General features: G+C 35.8%; 1 protein-coding gene across 2 annotated transcripts; it reads right to left on the bottom strand.

Annotated features, from left to right (window-relative positions):
• Positions 1–15,714: 15,714 nt before the first annotated feature.
• On the bottom strand, positions 15,715–17,225 carry LOC131040929 (small ribosomal subunit protein uS14). 2 transcript variants are annotated; one of them, XM_057973888.2, is made up of 2 exons: positions 17,040–17,225; positions 15,715–16,160 (listed from the first exon to the last, which is right to left on the bottom strand). In XM_057973888.2, exon 2 carries the CDS (start codon positions 16,108–16,110, stop codon positions 15,940–15,942), a length of 171 nt encoding a protein of 56 aa, XP_057829871.1. In that variant the 5' UTR covers positions 16,111–16,160; positions 17,040–17,225; the 3' UTR covers positions 15,715–15,939. The 2 variants fall into 2 exon arrangements, with proteins under 2 accessions (XP_057829871.1, XP_059069289.1); XM_059213306.1 differs by having other exon boundaries at positions 15,715–16,164; positions 17,040–17,223.
• Positions 17,226–20,092: the final 2,867 nt, after the last annotated feature.

The raw sequence follows: 20,092 nt of genomic DNA, 5'->3' as shown, positions 1-20,092 counted from the left end.
TGGTTATCTTCCTAGATGTTTGGTTTCACATTACATTGGATTTGACGTTTGGTTGGATCTATGGTGATCACTAGTTTGTGGTTATGTGTTTTCTCATGTGCTTTGGGTGATGACATGGTGGTTCCTTATCTTTGTCTTTTGTTGGGTGTGGAGAGCAGGGGAGAGATTCAAAAACTTCTTGTGAGAGTTTTACTTGCAGGTTATTGGTTTACAGGATATGAATATTATTGTGTATGTTCCTTGATACTACATGGTTATGATTATACTTTCTATATGATGCTATTAGTGGATCTTTGGATTTCTTAATCATTTTCAGATTTGACTTTACATGTGCAGTGGGAATTTCTAGGTCTGTGTGTTCTTAATTGATAGGTTTGGTACTTGTAGCTTATGATTGCATGTCATGGGTTGGATGTGTTTTTTATATTAAAAAGTAGAAAAAGAAGGGTATCAACCCTTTACACTAATAGCTCATCGATAGCATTAACATTAATAGCACATAGACTAAGAGCAACCTAATAGTAAATATCAAAAGCCATAAAAAGTCTTAACCAAAAAGCTAAACAAAGTAATGTCTTAATAGAAAAGACCAAAAGGCCTAGAGAAATTAAACCATCCACCCAGTGGCTATTTGAGCTAATGGCTCCAATCATCAATAAGGAACCTAAAGAGTTCCTTGTAATTCCCTTCTTTTTCAACATCATTGCCTAGGACTTTCCTCTACATCAAGCACATGGAGGTAGCGGAGCTATGCATCACTTTCATACTGAATTTGGAGACATTGACCATTTGGTGTTCTATCTCTAACACCTTCTTCTTTAGAGCCACCAAATCTTTCATTGTAGTCTTGTAGTTGACATAGTTGCACTTTCTCTCCCCCTATTGGATGTCTTCCTCTTTTGGCATTGCATCTTGGGTCAGGTCTAAGGGTTAATTCTATCTAGAGTTGTCATTGGTTAGTTTGTCCAAACTTTCTGCCTTCCAAATTTTGTCCTCCTCATCTTTATCCTAGCTTCCTTCTCATTCTCTACAACTTCCCACTCCTCTGATTCTTCCTCATAATCAAATAATTTATTGCCTCTAGTTTGATCACAAAGTGGCTGACCAACCTATTTGAGCGTTTGCTCACACTTTCGCTCTTGCTATGGGTATAGGTTGTATATGTTGATGACATGAGATTCACTTGATATGTTTTGTATACCTATGAGTTATGGGTAGTTGGAATTGTTATCACTTTTTGTGGGTGTTGTTTCAACTAGGAATATTAGTTCTTGACAACTACTAATGCATATTGATAATTTTGAATTGAATTTTTTATGTTTGGCATATCCATTGAGGTAGAACTTATACTTCATTATGACAAATTGTGTGGCTTCCCTTTGTATGGCTTCTTATCTTTGTGCAATGTTAGTGGCATGACAAAGGATGAGGGCATTCATGTTTGAGATGTTGACCACTTTGCTCTTGTTACACGTATCTTGATGATATATGTGGCTATAGTGATTGTTCCCTTATTCGAGAAGGGTGTTCTTGTCTCTTGTCTTTTAGTTTGTTTGATATGTCCTGTATTTTTCTAATTTTATGTTAAAGGTTGTGAACCCTAGTCAAGTTCACCAAAATATACATGAAATAAAGAACCTACGTCTATTTTTTAATTATTGGAGTGTGTTTTAACTTTAAATTCTAAACTAGAATGCTAAATAGCATGATGAATTCACTTTTAGATTACAATAGTAAAAAATAACAAGTTAAGATTGAGGTTGCACTAAGAATGAAAGACTTTAAGGAAACACGAGAAAGAGAGCACGTCACTTTCGCGCCTTATTGTAAGTGTCTAATAGCTAGAATGTGAAGAGAAAATGAGATTATTATGGCCAAATCATGAATATGTATTCTAACATTGTTTGGTATGAAAGAGAATTGCAAGCATTAATGTCTAGTACATTTGCTCCTATTGTTCAAGTGCTACGAGTGAGGTGACATCCTTCTTATTCTTCTTAAAAATACTTTCTCTGGTATCAAAATTCACCTACTAGTACTCACAAATTCAAAATTCCTAGAAATGAGAAGATGGTGTGTTAATGTTAATGCATAATAGCTTCGGTAAGATAAATGATTGAATGAGAGATAAATGAAGTCTCTCATTCAAACATTTATCATATCGATAACTATGATAAAACCATCAAGCAATTAATTTATCCTTGATCATATGGGCAATCTATTGATAAACACACTATGTATCTTCCTCATGTTCATCTATCTAATGAATCCTGTATTTAGATGAATATCAATTAAACATAAATAATGATGACACCGATTAATATATACCGAATTGAATATATAGTATTGTAGCGTCCTAAAATTGTGACACTTGCAATTTCGACTGCATTTGGGTCTTCACGATGGTGGCGCAACGTTGAACCTGAATGGAGACCCCGAAACCTGTTTATGACACCAAAAACTGCATATTTCTGCACTGTGGCCTGATCCCTCCTTGCACCCTGCTGTCCCGGGAGGTGGGACCATGGCGCCTAGCGCCCTGGTCCTTCAGGACCATGGCGCCCAGCACCCTAGTCCCTCAGGACCATGGCGCCCAGCGCCCTGGTCCCTGGCCCTATTTTGGGCCCGGTCTCTTTTGGGCATCAGGTCTTTATGTTTGCAATTCGGGAAATAATGTTTCCTGGTCGGCCTAAGGTCAGAAAAATCAGTCTATCAGCCCTAATTGACGAGTATATAAACTACATTCCCCCTCCCATTTGAGGAGGCAAGAAAGAAGGGGAAAAATATATGCAAGCAAAAGGCGGAAAGCGATATTCAAACATTCAAACATTCAAGTATTCAAGCATTCCTTCAAGCAATTGAGCATTCTAAGTCTCCATTCAAGGCTAAGTGTTGCATTCAAGACAAGGATTCAACCATTGAAGAGGAGATCACATACAACAGACAACATACAACATACAACATACATTACACCTTCGCATGTAAGAATACAAACATTCTTACAACAAGGTATCAGTACTTGTTTACATTACAAACATTTGCATTTACAGCATTCTCATTTCTTGGTTAATTCCAAAACCGGGGTTTGACCTAAAGGCAAACCCCTAATCCCTAACCCCCCAATCGTCCTCTCTTTTATGTGTGTAGGTTGCAGGTACGTAGCTGTAATTGAAGATATAGAATCCTTGTGCAGAGACGAACAGATCCCCCTTCGTTTCGCGGATTTTTCGGAGGACCGTGTGCACGCCGGGCGCCATCGTCCTGTCAACTTTCGCTCAAATTTGCAAAACAGCATCATCTCGACATTTTACTACTAATTCCAGGTCCGCAACTTCATCCCGTATCCTTATCTCTGTTTATAAGCGAATCTTTCTTTCTTTACATGCATTCTTAGTTCAATCTTTCTATCTACATTCTTTACAAAAGAGGGTATCCTTGATGTCTCAACCCTTGAAACTCATTTAGAATCCAGTCTTGCATTGCGTGGGATTGGATCTTGTGGGTTTCAACCCCTCTTTTGAATGTAAAGTCTCTCCTAAGTGAAAACCGTCAATCCTAGTAACCCCCTTTCTCCTTCGAGTGGGGGAGAACACCTAGGGTTCGATTTTTCCGCTTTACAAGTATATCGGGTTACATATAATATTATATCGGAGCGCATATAATATATATTAGGTTATCGGAATGCATATCGGGTGGCAATGTATTAGTCACCGATAGTTATCGGTGTGTTAGTCTAAACTGATAGTTATCGGTTGTCAAGGCTAACACACCGATAACTATCGGCTGTTAGCATTAACAGCCACCGATATACTATCGATTGTTAGCGTTGGGTTAATACACCGATGAACTTCGGTTATAATCATCGATTGGCATTTACCGTAACATGCTTTTGTTAGTATAAACAAAAAGGTACGATCAAGTAATGTCTTGATCGGTCATGACCGATCAAGGCATTGCTTGGCTGTGCCTTCTTTGTCATATACTTATAGTAAGTGGCATTCTTGAGATAAGACATAGAAAATATTAAATGCTCCTCTCATCTGCCACAAGCAAGAAGATAGTTAGATATATACAATAAGAAATTAAATAATACAAAATTAAATAATACAAAATTAGATAATAGAATTATAACTTGCATATTGAATGTAAATTGAACATCATCAACATGGTATCAGAGCTATAGTTAAATCAAACCTGAGGTTGTTCAATTTTACGTAAAATTCAAATCAAGTATATATTCAAACATCACAATCCTATCAATGGCTAGCACTATCAGATTTGAAGACAGACTTGCAGAAGGTGACGATTTCTCCGCATGGAAATTCAAAATTCAAATGATATTAAAAGATAACAAAGTTGAATCATTCATAAAGATTGAATCCAAAGAACCTGAGACTAAACCTGATCAAGCAATTTGGAGAGAAGGAAATGATAAGGCTATCAAAATAATAGTTGATGGGGTAAGGAACAATATTATGCCCATTATAAAGAAACACGAATCAGCTTTCAACATGTTCAAAGCACTTGAAGACGCTTTTGAGATATCCAATGCCAGTAGAACCTTGGCTCTAAAAAGAGAGATAAATCATATAAGCATGATGAAAGGAGAATCAGTCAATGCCTACTTCATGCAAATATCTAACTTAAGGGATGAACTAGAAACCCTTGGATATGATATCCAAAGCAAAGAACTAACCCTCATTGCTTTAGATGGGTTGCCTAGTATCTGAGAAATGTTCGTCCAAGGCATCAGTGCAAGGGACAACTTTCCAAAATTCGATAGACTAAAGGCCGACTGTCTCCAAGAGGAATCAAGGCAAAATAACAAAGGAATCAAACAAAAGAATATAGATGAAGATCTTCAAGTTCTAATTACAAACTCAGACAGAAAGGGCAAGAAGAAGCAATTCAGGAAGAGAAAAAATCGTCATGGCAAGAACTCTTTAAAAAAAGGACCTCTCTCAAATTCAGTGTTACAGATGTGACAAATTTGGGCACTATGTTGCCAAATGTCCAGAAAGAGCTAAACAAGCCACATTTGCCAAATCAGGAAAATCGAAAAGGGAAGAGGACTCCGAGAAGTATGTGCTATATTCAACACTCACACATCAAACATCAAACAAAGTGAACTCCTGGGTAATCGATAGTGGCTCATCCAGACACATCACAGGATTCAGAGAAGTACTAGACTTTATGAGAGAGGAAAATGATGAAGAGGTAACCATCGGAGATGACTCCACACACCCTATCAAAGGAGTTGGAAACTGCACCATCAAACTGAAGTCAGGTGTATCATTACAACTTGAAGGAGTGTTATATGTTCCAGGCATTAAGAGGAATCTTGTCTCAATATCAGCACTAGAGGACAATGGATACATAGTGACATTCATGGACAACAAAGTATTGGCTTGGCCAAAGAACTCATCTATCAAGAAAGCTAGTACAATTGGTCAAAGACAAGGGTACCTATATGAGCTATGCACAGAGCCCAACTTAGCCCTAATTCATGAAACTACAGATGCCAATGAAATCTGGAAAAGACTAGGCCACCTAAATTTTAGAGCTTTATCATCAATGGGAGACCTTGTCACAGGTCTACCTAAGCTAAAGCAATATCACTCAGGGGCATGCACAGGATGTGCGCTAGGCAAAAATATTAAAGGTGCTTTTCAGAGTAGTACTAGGAAAACAAGTAAAGTATTAGAGTTAATTCATTCTGATGTATTTTGACCTATGTCTATAAATTCATTGGGGGGATTTTTGTATTATGTGATATTTGTCGATGACTACTCTAGGAAAACCTGGATCTACTTTCTGAAATGCAAAGAATCAGAAGAGATCCTTAATAGGCTTAAAGAATTCAAATCATTAACAAAAAACTACTCAGGAAACAAAATTAAAACCCTTAGAACTGATAATGGGGGGGAATACACATCAGAATTATTTAAAGAGTTTTGTAAAAATTTAGGGATTAAGAGGGAGTTAACAATACCTTACAACCCTCAACAAAATGGGATAGCAGAAAGGAAAAATAGGACAATCGTTGAAGCTGCCAAAGCTATGATTCTTGATTAGAATCTAAATATCAATCTTTGGGCAAAAGCAACCAGCACTGCAGTATACATTCAAAACAGATGTCCTCACTCTCATCTTGAAGACAAGACCCCTGAAGAAGTCTTTACAAAATCAAAACCAGATATAAGCCACCTTAAGATTTTTGGATGTCCAGTGTATATTCATGTACCTAAGGAGAAAAGATTAAAATTAGAACCCTCTGGAAAGAGAGGAATCTTTGTAGGATACAGTGAAACATCCAAAGCCTACAGAATATATATACTCAGCTAAAAGAACATTGAACTAAGTAGGGATGTGATCTTTGAAGAAAAATTAGCCTTCAAAAGAGCCCAAATCTCTCTAGATCCTGAAGTCCATATTCCTAACCCCGGCTTAGATAGAGATCCTACTCTTGAGCTTCAGAGGGAGAATCCTGAGGAAACTATGAGTGAAACTTTAAGTCCACCTAGAAAAAACCTCAAGAAAAGACCACTATGGGCCACCAAAACTGTAGAAGAAGCTCAGAAGTTTGCTGCTCCCTTAGGAACCTTCAGAGAAAGCAAAAGGCCTAATAAATTTACTAGCTATGTTGCCCTTATGAATGACCTCTCTAAAGTTGAATCAAGCAATGTATCAGATGCACTTCAACATCAAGTATGGAAGGATGCAATGTCTGAAGAGTATCAATCCATTATGAAGAACGATGTTTGGGAGATTGTTCCTAGACCAACCAAGAAATTTGTGGTTTCATCTAAATGGTTGTTCAAAATCAAACATGTTGCAGACGGCAGTATTGAAAAACACAAGGCCAGATTTGTAGCTAGAGGCTTCTCACAAAGGGAAGGAATAGATTATGAAGAAACCTTTGCGCCTGTTGCCAGGTATACCTCAGTAAGAGTCGTATTAGCCATTATAGCAACAAAGGGATGGAAAGTACACCAAATGGACGTTAAGACAGCTTTTCTAAATGGTGAAATCTCAAAAGAAGTCTACCTAGAGCAACCTGAAGGCTTTGAAATTCATGGCACAGAGTCTCATGTGTGTAGACTCAAGAAAGCTCTCTATGGGTTCAAACAAGCTGTCAGGGCATGGAAGTGATCAACTCATAAAACAATGCAAGAATGATCTATCTAAAGAATTTGATATGAAGGACTTGGGACTCCTTCATTACTTCCTAGGATTAGAAGTATGGCAGAATTTTGACAACATTATACTAAACCAAGGAAAGTACACTTTGGATATTTTGAAGAGATTCAGAATGCTAAATTGTAGACCCATGACCTCTCTTATGGAAACCAACCTACATAAACTTAAAGAAGCAGCAGCAGAGTCACAACCCACTGATTCTACCCAATACAGACAGATGATTGGGTCCCTGATGTATCTGGTAAATACAAGACCAGATATTTGTTATGCAGTCAATGCTCTAAGTCAGTTTATGTGTGAACCAAAGGAGATACACCTGGTTGCAGTAAAGCACATTATGAGGTACCTACAAGGTACTCTAAACCTTGGTCTCAAATACAAGAAGGTTGAGATAGACTTACATGGATTTACAGATTCAGATTGGGCTGGAAGTGTAACAGACAGGAAAAGCACTTCGGGGTGTTGCTTCAGTCTAGGTTCAGCTATGATATCTTGGATCACCAGGAAGCAGTCTTCTGTAGCTCAAAATTCCACCGAGACAGAATACATTGCAGCTTCTATGGCTGCCCGAGAGGCAGTATGACTCAGGAAGTTGCTTGTGGGATTGTTTGGAGAACCTATGAAACCCACTGTTATACACTGTGACAATTAGAGTTGCATAAAACTTTCAGTAAACCCAGTGTTTCATGACAGATCCAAGCATATTGAGATTCCATACCATATGTGCGAGATATGGTAGATAGGAATGCAATCCAACTGCAATATGTTTGTACAGGAGATCAAACTGCGGACATTCTAACCAAACCCCTTTCCAGAGTGAAAGTTGATCACTTCAGAAAAGGTTTAGGTATGACAGAAAGGTAAATTGCTTTGTAATCTATATTTGCATACCTATAAGATGTTTAATGTGTAAATCTCTTTGTCATGTTAGGACAATTTATTTTTTTGGATTCTATCCCCTGAGTTCACATCTAAGAGGTGACGATCTCTCAAGATAGTGAACACTTGTATGGGGACATTATAAGGTGACGATCTTATAATGTCCAAACCAGTTATCATGTTGGATCTCTGGTATGTCATGGATGTGCCATGATTGTGTTCTGATAAAACATTTGTATAAAGAGTTAGTGCACTTATCACAACTAGGATAAGGTGAGAAATTAATCTTTCTCATATGATTATCCTTAAGTATTGCGTGTAGGCAATACTGATATCACATGCTTAGGTGATATCCTATCAATCGTAAGATTGATGAACTTCAGTATCACGTGTTTAGGTGATACCACATACCAAATGATTAGATGGTATGATTCCCATAAATGACTAAAATGATCACTATCAATTAAATTATGATGCTTGAATATATTGTCTTCATTCATCTTACCTAGCTAAGAGGGAGTGTTAATGCATAATAGCTTCGGTAAGATAAATGATTGAATGAGAGATAAATGAAGTCTCTCATTCAATCATTTATCATATCGATAACTATGATAAAACCATCAAGCAATTAATTTATCCTTGATAGCCATTCTATATTTGCATACGGGCAATCTATTGATAAACACACTATGTATCTTCCTCATGTTCATCTATCTAATGAATCATGTATTTAAATGAATATCAATTAAACATAAATAATGATGATGCTGATTAATATATACCGAATTGAATATATATTATATCGGGTTACATATAATATTTTATCAGAGCGCATATAATATATATCGGGTTATCGAAATGCATATCGGGTGGCAATGTATTAGTCACCGATAGTTATCGGTGTCTTAGTCTACACCAATAGTTATCGGTTGTCAAGGCTAACACCCCGATAACTATCGGTTGTTAGCATTAACAGCCACCGATATACTATCGGTTGTTAGCGTTGGGTTAATACACTGATGAACTTCGGTTATAATCACCGATTGGCATTTACCGTAACATGCTTTTGTTAGTATAAACAAAAAGGTACGATCAAGTAATGTCTTGATCGGTCATGACCGATCAAGGCATTGCTTGATTGTGCCTTCTTTGTCATATACTTATAGTAAGTGGCATTCTTGAGATAGGACATAGAAAATATTAAATGCTCCTCTCATCTGCCACGAGCAAGAAGATTGTTAGATATATACAATAAGAAATTAAATAATACAAAATTAGATAATAGAATTATAACTTGCATATTGAATGTAAATTGAACATCATCAACAATTAAGACTCATTTAAGGATATGCCTCAATCAAATGTCTAAGTAAATTCAATAGTTAAATGAAAAAGTAGGTTTTAAGTGTTAAAATATGTCATAGGTGCTAGATGTAGTTTGCACTAGTTGTGGATTGTAATCTAAATAGTGGATGTTCTTTTGGATCCCTTATATGTATAATAATGTGCCTCAGATCCCTGGTAAGTGTAATGTGCATTGCATTCCAATTCTGCAAACTCCAAAAAAATAGTATTTTCCTTCAAGTTGAATATGCTTAATAATCATTTCTACAACTCTCAAATTCTCATTTATTCATTCTTGTTAGTTCATTCTCATATATCCTCTTTTATAACAAGACCTAGCCCTTTCCTATCACTATAGGTAAACTAGAGATTTGCGTATCAATACCGAAGTGTGAGTAGGAAATAGGGGTTTTGAATTCTTGTGTGTCTTGCTCTTCAAGGCATGAGTGCATGTGACTAGTTGTATATAAAGGATATAAGTGCCACATTGGATTCCATGGAGAAAAGGACCCAAAAATGAGTGGGTGGAAGGTGGGACAAGGATGTGTTCAAATGTAAGTTATGGATTTGGGGTGTTGTACAAGCCAAATCAAAGTGGGAATTTGTCAATGCCAATCTTATTCCATCTAGTAAAGCATCATGTTGACAAGAAACACAATGGTGGTAGTTGGTGGTGTGACATCAATTAAGATAAGTTATGGTTTTGGGGAGTAGTACAAGCCAAATCAAAGGGCGAATTTGTCAATGCTACTTATTCCATCTAGTGAAGCATCATGTTGACAAGAGACATAATGGTGGTAGTTGGTGTGACATTAATTAAGATATACGACCATTTGAAAAGGTTTAATTTTAATTTGATTGAGCTTCAATCTTCGTTCAACTTTTAGGTTTAGTGTATTTCTTTAATGGACTTGTGTGGTTGTATCGTAGACTCTTTACTAGTATTATTTTTTAGGGCTTGGATAGATGGTGATAATAAGTTTTGACATATTAGTTACCCATTTATATTTTTTTCATTCATGCAAATTGATTAGTTCAATTTTTACTTGATCTCCCTTATTTTTCCTTTTTTTCTTCTATGTTGTAAGAGAGAATGTTCAGGGTTGTAGAGCTGAATTCACAAGAGTTCAACTAAGTGTTTGTACAAATGTCCCTGCATTAAGTAGGAAGAAGATGTGCAATAAATAACCACTTGAAGTCATTGAAACCACACAACAAAGAAGAGCAATGGTGATGGAACCTATATCAACAACATTGAGGACGGTATCGTGATACTAATCCCCTTTCCCCACTTACTCCCACTTCCCATGACAAAGGGTAAGTCAAAGTCTATTGAAATGAATCTTCAACACTATTTTCAAATTCTAAATATCCATGGGTGTCTTGGGATATTCTAATGATGCAATGAGCCATATTTTAATAAATCTAATATCTTCAAAATTGTTTGATTATTGGTTTGATTATTTGGTCCTTCAAATTTTTACATAATTGATTCTTTGGCTTTTTTGTTTTTTTTTTAGGTAAAATTGGTTCACATTTTTTTCAATATTTTATGTGAACCACAAGAAATTCATGGGCATCTGAATCACCCATTTCATCCATCTAGTTACACCTAGAACATAATGAGGGTAGAGCTGTGGTTGGGGTCATGGTGTCTTCATTCTTCTCTTTGTCACCAATTAAAGATACATTAACATTTTTATGTGGATCACCGAGGGTTATGGGGCATGTGAATCACCCAATTTATCCCTCTTGATGTCTCTTTGTCACCAATTAAAGATGCATTAACATTTTTATGTGGATCGCCAGGGGTTATGGGGCACATGTGAATCGCCCAGTTTATCCCTCTTGACGTCTCAAGTTGTGTATCTTGCAATGGTAGAGAAATGTGGATTGAGTCTTTGGTTTCTTCATTTTTCATTGTTTGCCATTTATGTGGACCACCAGGAATTTTTGTGCATGGGAATCACCCATTGTATCCTTCTTGCTGTTTCAAGTTATATCTTGGAACATTATATAGGGGGAGAAGTATGGATTGGGTCTTGATTTCTTCAGTCTTCATCGTTTGCCACTATTTATGTGAAGAATATAAAAACTATTGGAAATTATAAGTCGATAACATGATATCTGAAGTTGGTTAAAAGTTTTGAAAGAAGAGAGATGGCAGTGTAGTCAAATTCTCGAACAAATGAGGAAGACATGGAAGTGCAAACAATTCACTTTCCAGACAACAAGCTCAACGAGGTCATATTTAAGGGATTGTTTGCTAAAGTAGTTTTGCTTTTACTCCTACGAAAATATAAATTAATCCCAGCGCTTGACTTCAATGTTGCTAGAAAGAATGATATCGATATCGAGCTTCACATTATTAAAGGCTTTCCAATCTGTACGAAACTCTTCCGATCCTTATACCGAACTTGTAGTGCTACAATGGATTGTTTCGGTTTAGCAAGTAGAGGCCACACAATTGGGATTAGCTATTAAAAGAACAGTAATTTGAATTATGGGTATACCTAATAGTGACAAACTGCAATTTCCGCGCAAATGGTCATTGCTTTCTGTGTTAATTCAATTTCAGCGCTCCATGAAAACTCCTCTCATAAATCAATCATACTTATAATGTATGGCTCAGATGATAACCCATGGTAGGGGCACATGGAAGAGAGAACATTATCGGATCCATCTAATTTGAAGTAATTTTTGGTTTCTTAAAGACATTTTTCATTCAGTTTCAAACCAAATCCATCCCCTTCACTTCGCCACTTTTTACCTTCTATTTCCAAAAATCATTAAGTGACCCTTACAGAATAAGAAATGGTTGTTCATTGAACAAAGTTTTTCATTCCTATTGTTTAGTACCCCTTCAGAATTAGTGATTCTACTGAGGTAGGCATTTGAGACACCCTGAGTCTGGTAGAACCATTTAATGCAGTCTTCTTTGTTTTGCATTAAGCTTCTGCCACCGTACTCAATAAAATGGGGCTCCTGACCAATTGCTATTGCATCCTGAGTTTAAGAATTATGTTTGCGGTGCACTTGAAGAAGATGGCTTGATTACATAATCCATAGCTGTCATGTTTCATGGGCTTGTAATTGACAACCCCTCTTTCTAGGAACCCTTGAATAGCCTTCCATAAACACCTGGGGAAGCCTTCTACACATTGAAGCCAGAAGAAACAAAAACCATGACCCTTTAAGTGATGCACATTAGCCCCCAGGATCACAATACAAAAATGTTAATTCGATCCCAAAAACCATGGGCCTACATTTGTTTCTCTATTTTTATTATTTACCATTTGCATTGTAACAATTCACTAAAGCAAACAAGAACTAGAAAAAAAAAAACCAACATGGGTTTGGTTTTAGGAAACAGAAAATATTGTTTATAGTTGTCAAGGAAAATGCCACTTGTTTTATAGAGCAATTTAGAAAGGAAGATGCCTTCTGTCTTCATACCAATTTAGAAAGGAGATAACTTTTGTTGTAGCTCAAGCTTGTAGAGTATATAGTTGAGTTTGGAAAGAAATTTAAAACTTAAAAGCTAAATCATTATCCACTAAAGTGCATTTCAGATGAAAGATAATTCAAAGAAAAGAAAGAAATAAAAAGCAAAAAGCACAGAAAAATAATAGCCTGAAACAGGATTCTGTTGGTTGAAATCTTGCACCTGACAAACCATGATTGCTGGGAGAGGCAAGGATCTCATTTACAGCACAAAAATTAGGTTGAGAAAATGAATATAATGAAGGTTGAGATCTACCAACTCCTACGGAAGCCAGAGGACTATGACAGATTATCTCTCTGATGAATCGAGAGCTCCACAATACTAATAATCCTCAGTAAATTCTCATTAAAAACTTGAATTTCCTGGAAGATGTGTTCTATAGTTCAGTTTAACCAGTTTATGTCCAAACTCAGCTTTTTATCACTGAGATGACTTCAGTTCAAGCTCAGATTTAACCACATCTTTTCAAGCTAAGCTAGGCTCATAACGCTTAAGAACTTGCAGAATTTGCTGGATATTTGTCAATCCACGTACCCTATAAACCTTGTTCTAAACAAGATATAAAAAGCAGAAGGCACATAAAAAATAATAGCCTGAGCCAAGATGCTGTTGTCGAAATGCTACACCTGACCAACCATGATACAAACCATGATAGTTTGAAGAGGCAAGGAACCTATGATGTCACTGAAATTTAGGTTGAAAAGACAAAAATAATGGTCAAGGTTTATTCAGAATTATCCACACACTTGAGATGGCCAACACTAAATTATTTCTCTGTATTGGTAAATTCTCATTAAGAACCTATGAATTTCCTAGAAGATGTGTTCTTTGTAGCCCAGTACTAGTTTCTGTTCGAGCTCCACTTGTAGCTCCGAAGACTTTAGATCACACTCCGCTCAAAACACAAGATTTTTTGCAAGCTAGGCTTGGCTCGGAAGACTTCAGTACCTTTTAGAATTAGATGAAACCAAAGTCAATCCACAAGCCTATTTACCCTTGTCCTAGCTCAATTTCAAGACAAAAATGATTTGTATCTGATCAGTTTCTAGAGGAAATATTGTTCGTCGTAATATCAATTTTCTAGAATTTTCTACAGAAAATTATTTTCACTCAGCTTCAAGAAGTAGATGGAACCAATGCCATTTTAAAACAATCTGGGTAAGAAGAAACTTCTGTTTCAGCTCAGTTTGGCAAAAAAGATACCTTTGTTACAGCTAAGTTTGAAGAAAATGATAACCTCAATTGCATCTCAGTTTGGAGACAAAACTAACTTCTTTTATGTTGATATTCAGAGTACAAACAGCCTCTGTTCCAAGGAGGAAGAGACTTGTGAAGCAGGGTGAAGCAAATCCACGAGTCTTTGAACTTGATAAATTTTAGCTCAGTTTAAGAGAATTATGGTTTTCATTGTATATCAAATTGAGAAGAAGACAAGTCATTGTTTTGCCTCAATTTTCGACAATATGACTTCTGTTGTATCTCAGTTTAGAGATAACATAGTTTCTACAATATAAAGACTTCTGTTTCAGCTCAGTATAGAGATAACTTTTCTACAATATAAAGACTTCTGTTTTAGCTCAGTATTGATATAACTTTTGTGCAACTAAGAAAATATTATTTTAGCTCAGTTCACATCAAAGACAAAGAAGACTCTTCCCTTTTATCTTTGGTTTAGTTTAGTGCTCATGGATGTCTGGTATCAAGTAAATAAATGAAGCATATCCTTGCCCCCTCAGTATAAGGGGGTATATGCCAAGAAATCAGCAGGCAATCAATTTCAATTCTTTTTAACTATTTTGAATGTATTACAACATTTTACAACTTTACTTGGATTGATTGCACATAATTATTCAAAAATCTCAAACATAGCAACTAATCAGAAAGAAATTAGATCTAAAAATAGTACTTCCAACCATATTTATAATCCAAACAATAAATAACTAACCAGAAATCACGTCACAAAGTGAAAATATAAGTCATTGGACTACAGCAAAATCACCCAATGCATTCATGATTAAAGGATAGATATCAAACAAAGATTGATAATAGAAAAAGATATTTATATCATTATTAAAACACTCAAATCTAAATTATAAGGCTTGAGATCATGCCACACCCTCAGAATGCCCTCCGAAGTGTTCATATGCATTAAGAAAGGTAGGAACGTAAAGTGGAAACTACTACAAACATTCACAGATGGAATATAAAAGAGTTCATTTATTAGCAAGCCACTCGATCATTTCAAATACAACTCTTAAACGAGAATTGTCAAAAATAGCTCTCTACAAAACAAGGAAATAGGGGATGCCCACAAACATAAAGAGCTATAAAGACCAAAATAAGGTCAAATTGCACTACAATGCTTTCAGGTTGCTGATAGCAATATCATTAGCCAGAGAAAGTGATTCTGCCAGAATTAAAAAAAAAAACCCAAAGGACCAACCCACAATTTCACTGTTCGTGTTTTACCATGACTTCCCTTCACCAAACTTCAGGTAATACTTTCTATATATTTTCACATTACTAATCCAGTGCTATTGCATTTCACATCCAAAAACAGTGTAATTTAGTCCCAGAATACCAGTAAAATCAGCTGGGCAATTTTAATACAAATGTTTCCTAGTACTTGTATCTTAATAAACCATTTAATACTAGCAACCTATTAACTAGTGTCACCATCAATCCGAGTTCATACGGGTCTACCTGGTAACCAGCATATTTCAACCTTATAAAGCAACAACACGTGATTTTAAACTAATTAGGTCATTTCAAGCATGAAACACATGTAAGAATTCCAAAAAAACCTCTTCCAAATTAGTAAATACTCGATCATTACAGATAATAATTTTGAATTGTGTGCAATACACGACTAACATTGGATCTTAAAACAAGAGCGTTTGATTGTACATGGGGAAGGCGTCCAGAACAACCCAAATTCAATAGAGTGATTGTCATTGATGATGCAAATACTTGCTACAAATATCAAACAGCTTAAATATTTTACTGACAACTTAACGATATTTAACAAAGCCAATGTCTTTGGCATAACTGCGAAAGCACTGACGACAGCATATAAGACCATATTTGCGAATAATGGCATGTGGGTTTCCACACACACGACAGGCCCGTGATCCTGATCCGTACGTCTTGGGATGAGAATTCCATACTGCAGTGTGACCCATCTTCAACTGAACTAAAACACCAAAGCTTCAACCTTGCCCACAATATAAATCTTCCTATATGCAACACTTAAATCATTAGAACAGTCCAATCAATCTACGCAATACAAAGAATAAAGCACACTACAATCGTAGGATATATTTCAAAAAGAAAAACAGTTCACTAGCAATATTCCAAATCGCGCCTTCTAGATACTACTTCAATCTGTCGCCAGAATCTTGCTGCTGACCTTGGTAAACATGTAAGAAAATTTGCTGCTGACCTTAGTAAACATGTAAGAAAATTTGGTGCTGACCTTGCTACACATATAAATTTGGAAACGTCCTATGTAGGAGCCCAAAGAAGACCAAAATGTCGATCTAACTGTTTTTAAAATAAAAATAAAATAGAATTGTGTCCAGTCATAAAGGGCCAACAGATCATTTTCTCACCGCAGGTGAGTGTAACTGGAATTCATGTAGCAAGTTATTAAAAAGTGCCTGAAGCGATAAAAAATACACTTCAGCCAAGAAGCTGCCTTGCAAAAGAATATAAAATAAATAAAAATTTAATAATTTTTTATTGTAAATTAGAATAATAACAGTAGATGTAGCAACTTTACAAAAAACCTCACAGAGATCTACGTTTTCATTAAAAGACATCAGATGTACAAGCTTTTCAGATATATTGGCACCCTAACTACCCCTAAATCAAAAAAAGACGAAGTTACAAAGTTTCAAATTCACCAGATTTGTACAGATCTAAAACGTCAACAGCCTAAATAAGAAATATCTTCCACGGCAATAGAAAGCTTTAATGAGTCTTTCAAAGAAATCATCATTTGAGATATTAGAAAGGAAGGAAGACACCATATGGCCAACACCTACATCCCGTAAGTTGCCTTAACAGACAAGATAAATTAGCATTTTGATAGGAAACGTGGAATCCTAACCTGAAACACCGCCGCAGCTTCGACGAGTCGACCCCCTTTCTCCAACCAGGCGAGCAGTAAATTTAACAATCTATTTTATAGATTTAGAGAAACGGATTAGGGTTTGTTAGGGTTTTTACTGAGCCCACTGACTCGAGAGTAAATTCTAGGTTTAGGTTTGCATAGGAACTCTCGTTAGGTTTAGCGCTCTTGGTCTTCTTTGCACTACATCGGCTAGATGGGCTTATTGGGGAAGAAATAATTTGTAAATTTAATTTTGATTCTATTAATTATTATTTTATTTTTTTGTTCGGTAATAATTATGATTTTATTCAATCAAGAGAGCATTTCTGGATTCGATTGTGTGAAAGATTTTTGCATCAACGTTTCGAATCACACTCCATGATCCATCATCAAGATGAAGAGAGTCAAATAAGATGAAACGTTGAAGATTTGGAATAAATAAGAAGGATTGGAGAAGGGTGCATGAAGAACGAGAGACAAAGATGGTCAAACCTCAACAGAAGGACAAAGGATGAAATAAAATAAAATCAAAAGAGAGAGACAATAAAGAAATAGAAAATAAAAACCCAATTATAAATTGGGTGTATACAAATATATATTATTAAAAATATATATGTATACAAAAATGAGCAAACAAAAAAGCTAACTAAATAAATAAAAAGAAAAACTATCACCCACACAGACAAAGGAAAGACAAGAACTTGGTTAAAAAACAATAGGAAAAAATAAACGCCAAAACTCTAGAAGACCACCAAGTAAATGCAAAAAATTGAGTGTGCGTGTGTGTATGAATGAAAATTTAAAGATAAACAAAAAAACCAACATATATATATATATATATATATATATATATATATAATGGTGAAAAAGGTGAAAAAAGTGTAATGGTGAAAAAATAAACGCCAAAACTCTAGAAGACCACCAAGTAAATGCAAAAAAATGAGTGTGCGTGTGTGTATGAATGAAAATTTAAAGATAAACAAAAAAACCAACATATATATATATATATAGAGAGAGAGAGAGAGAGAGAGAGAGAGAGAGAGAGAGAGAGAGAGAGAGAGAGAGAGAGAGAGAGAGAGAGAGAGAGAGAGAGAGAGAGAGGTGAAAAAGGTGAAAAAAGTGTAATGGTGAAAAAATAAACGCCAAAACTCTAGAAGACCACCAAGTAAATGCAAAAAATTGAGTGTGCGTGTGTGTATGAATGAAAATTTAAAGATAAACAAAAAAACCAGCATATATATATATATATATATATATATATATATATATATATATATATATAATGGTGAAAAAGTTGAAAAAAATGTAATGGTGAAAAAGGTGAATGATGGAGAAATCAAGAGGAAAGTTTTTCTTCGCTTGAGGAGAGATGATAGTTTCTAATACAGATGCAAAAGCATATGGATTTCAAAGAATCGATGTTGTTCAATTAATCAAGGAGACAAAGCTCATTTAAATAGAGTTACAAAGACGATGTTTCTAAAAAAAACAATCGTTAACTAGAGGTAAAATTAGAAACAATTTAAATGACCATTAATAACACAAAGAGAAAGATATTATTCTAATACCCTCCCTTAATGGTCATCGTTCTAATTGCCAAGAGAAATAACAGAGAAGGTTGCCCCCTTCTTCTCAGAACACGCTGCAACAAAAGACAAGAGTCTGCCACTAACTCTGCCACTTGAGATGAGTCTGCCACCAACCCTCCTAGAAACTGCAACACTTTTGGAGATACCCAAAACAACACCAACCGTCCAACCTGATGTTGGAGAACTGTCCCTCCCTGTAATCAGAGACACACCAAGAACAGTTGTCACGATTTTGAGGAAAAAATCAACAAACCCTCCAAACTATTGCAGATGAGCAAGATGCCCGAAAAATAGACTGCAAATAAGAGACTAGTGCAAATGTTCGCAAAAAAACTCCAGGTGCGACGAAAAACAGACTGCAGCAAAGTACAATTTTGGAGGAAAAAATCATAACCCTTCCATGATTTTTTTTTTACAGGGACAAAAAATATTTAAAAACCCACAAATAATTTTTTAGGACAAAATTATTAAAACCCATAGATATTTTCAAGGGAAAAAAATATTAAAACCCATCAAAAAAAATTTCAGGTAAAAAAATATTAAAAACCGAAACAAACATCGATGCCCATAAGCCATCTTCACGCTTTTCGAGGCACGAAAAATGAGGTACTGAGAAGATGCTAAGTGCACAAAACCTGACTGCCTTCCAACATCAAGTTGGTTAATGACACCATCTTGCACGTTTCCCAATACATAAAAAACGAAAAATTGAGAAGAGGTGCTGGCATGGAATTCAAAAAATTGAATTCCAATGCAGAAACAAAGGCAGATGCAGGTGTAGACTTCAAAAAATGAAGTACAGCGGGCACAAATTTCAAGAAAAAAAAAATTCGGCTGACCCAAAAAAATCCAAAGACAACCCAAAAATCCTCGCGAAAAAACCCAGAAAGAATCTGTTGTCAGAATCTGGATCCGCTGGCTTGAAAATCGAGGCACCCAGAAAATTATGACGACGACCCAGTTGAGACTCAAAAAACCCACGACAAATCCGTGGTTAGAAAAAAATTTTGACTGAATCTGGAAGGTCAAAACCCTAACCGAAAATGCAGATTTCCGTCCAAAAATGGCAGAAAAAAAACTGCAGGCGGGAAAAAACGCGTCGCATGGTTGCGCGAAATGCAAGAGACGGGTTGGGGGAGAGGGCAAAAAACAGCAAGAAAACCCTAGTAGCTGAAGCCAAAACGAACTGCCAAAGTAGCAATTTCGAATAAACAAATAAATTTTTCAAAAACAAATTTTTAATTGAAAAATTATTTCGAAAATAACCAAGGCTCTGATACCATAATACAGATGCAAAAGCATATGGATTTCAAAGAATCGATGTTGTTCAATTAATCAAGGAGACAAAGCTCCTTTAAATAGAGTTACAAAGACGATGTTTCTAAAAGAAACAATCGTTAACTAAAGGTGAAATTAGAAACAACTTAAATGATCATTAATAACACAAAGAGAAAGATATTA

Source organism: Cryptomeria japonica, chromosome 10 (genome assembly GCF_030272615.1).
Source record: "Cryptomeria japonica chromosome 10, Sugi_1.0, whole genome shotgun sequence".
Lineage (NCBI taxonomy): Eukaryota > Viridiplantae > Streptophyta > Pinopsida > Cupressales > Cupressaceae > Cryptomeria > Cryptomeria japonica.
This window is presented reverse-complemented; position numbering and strand designations above follow the sequence as displayed.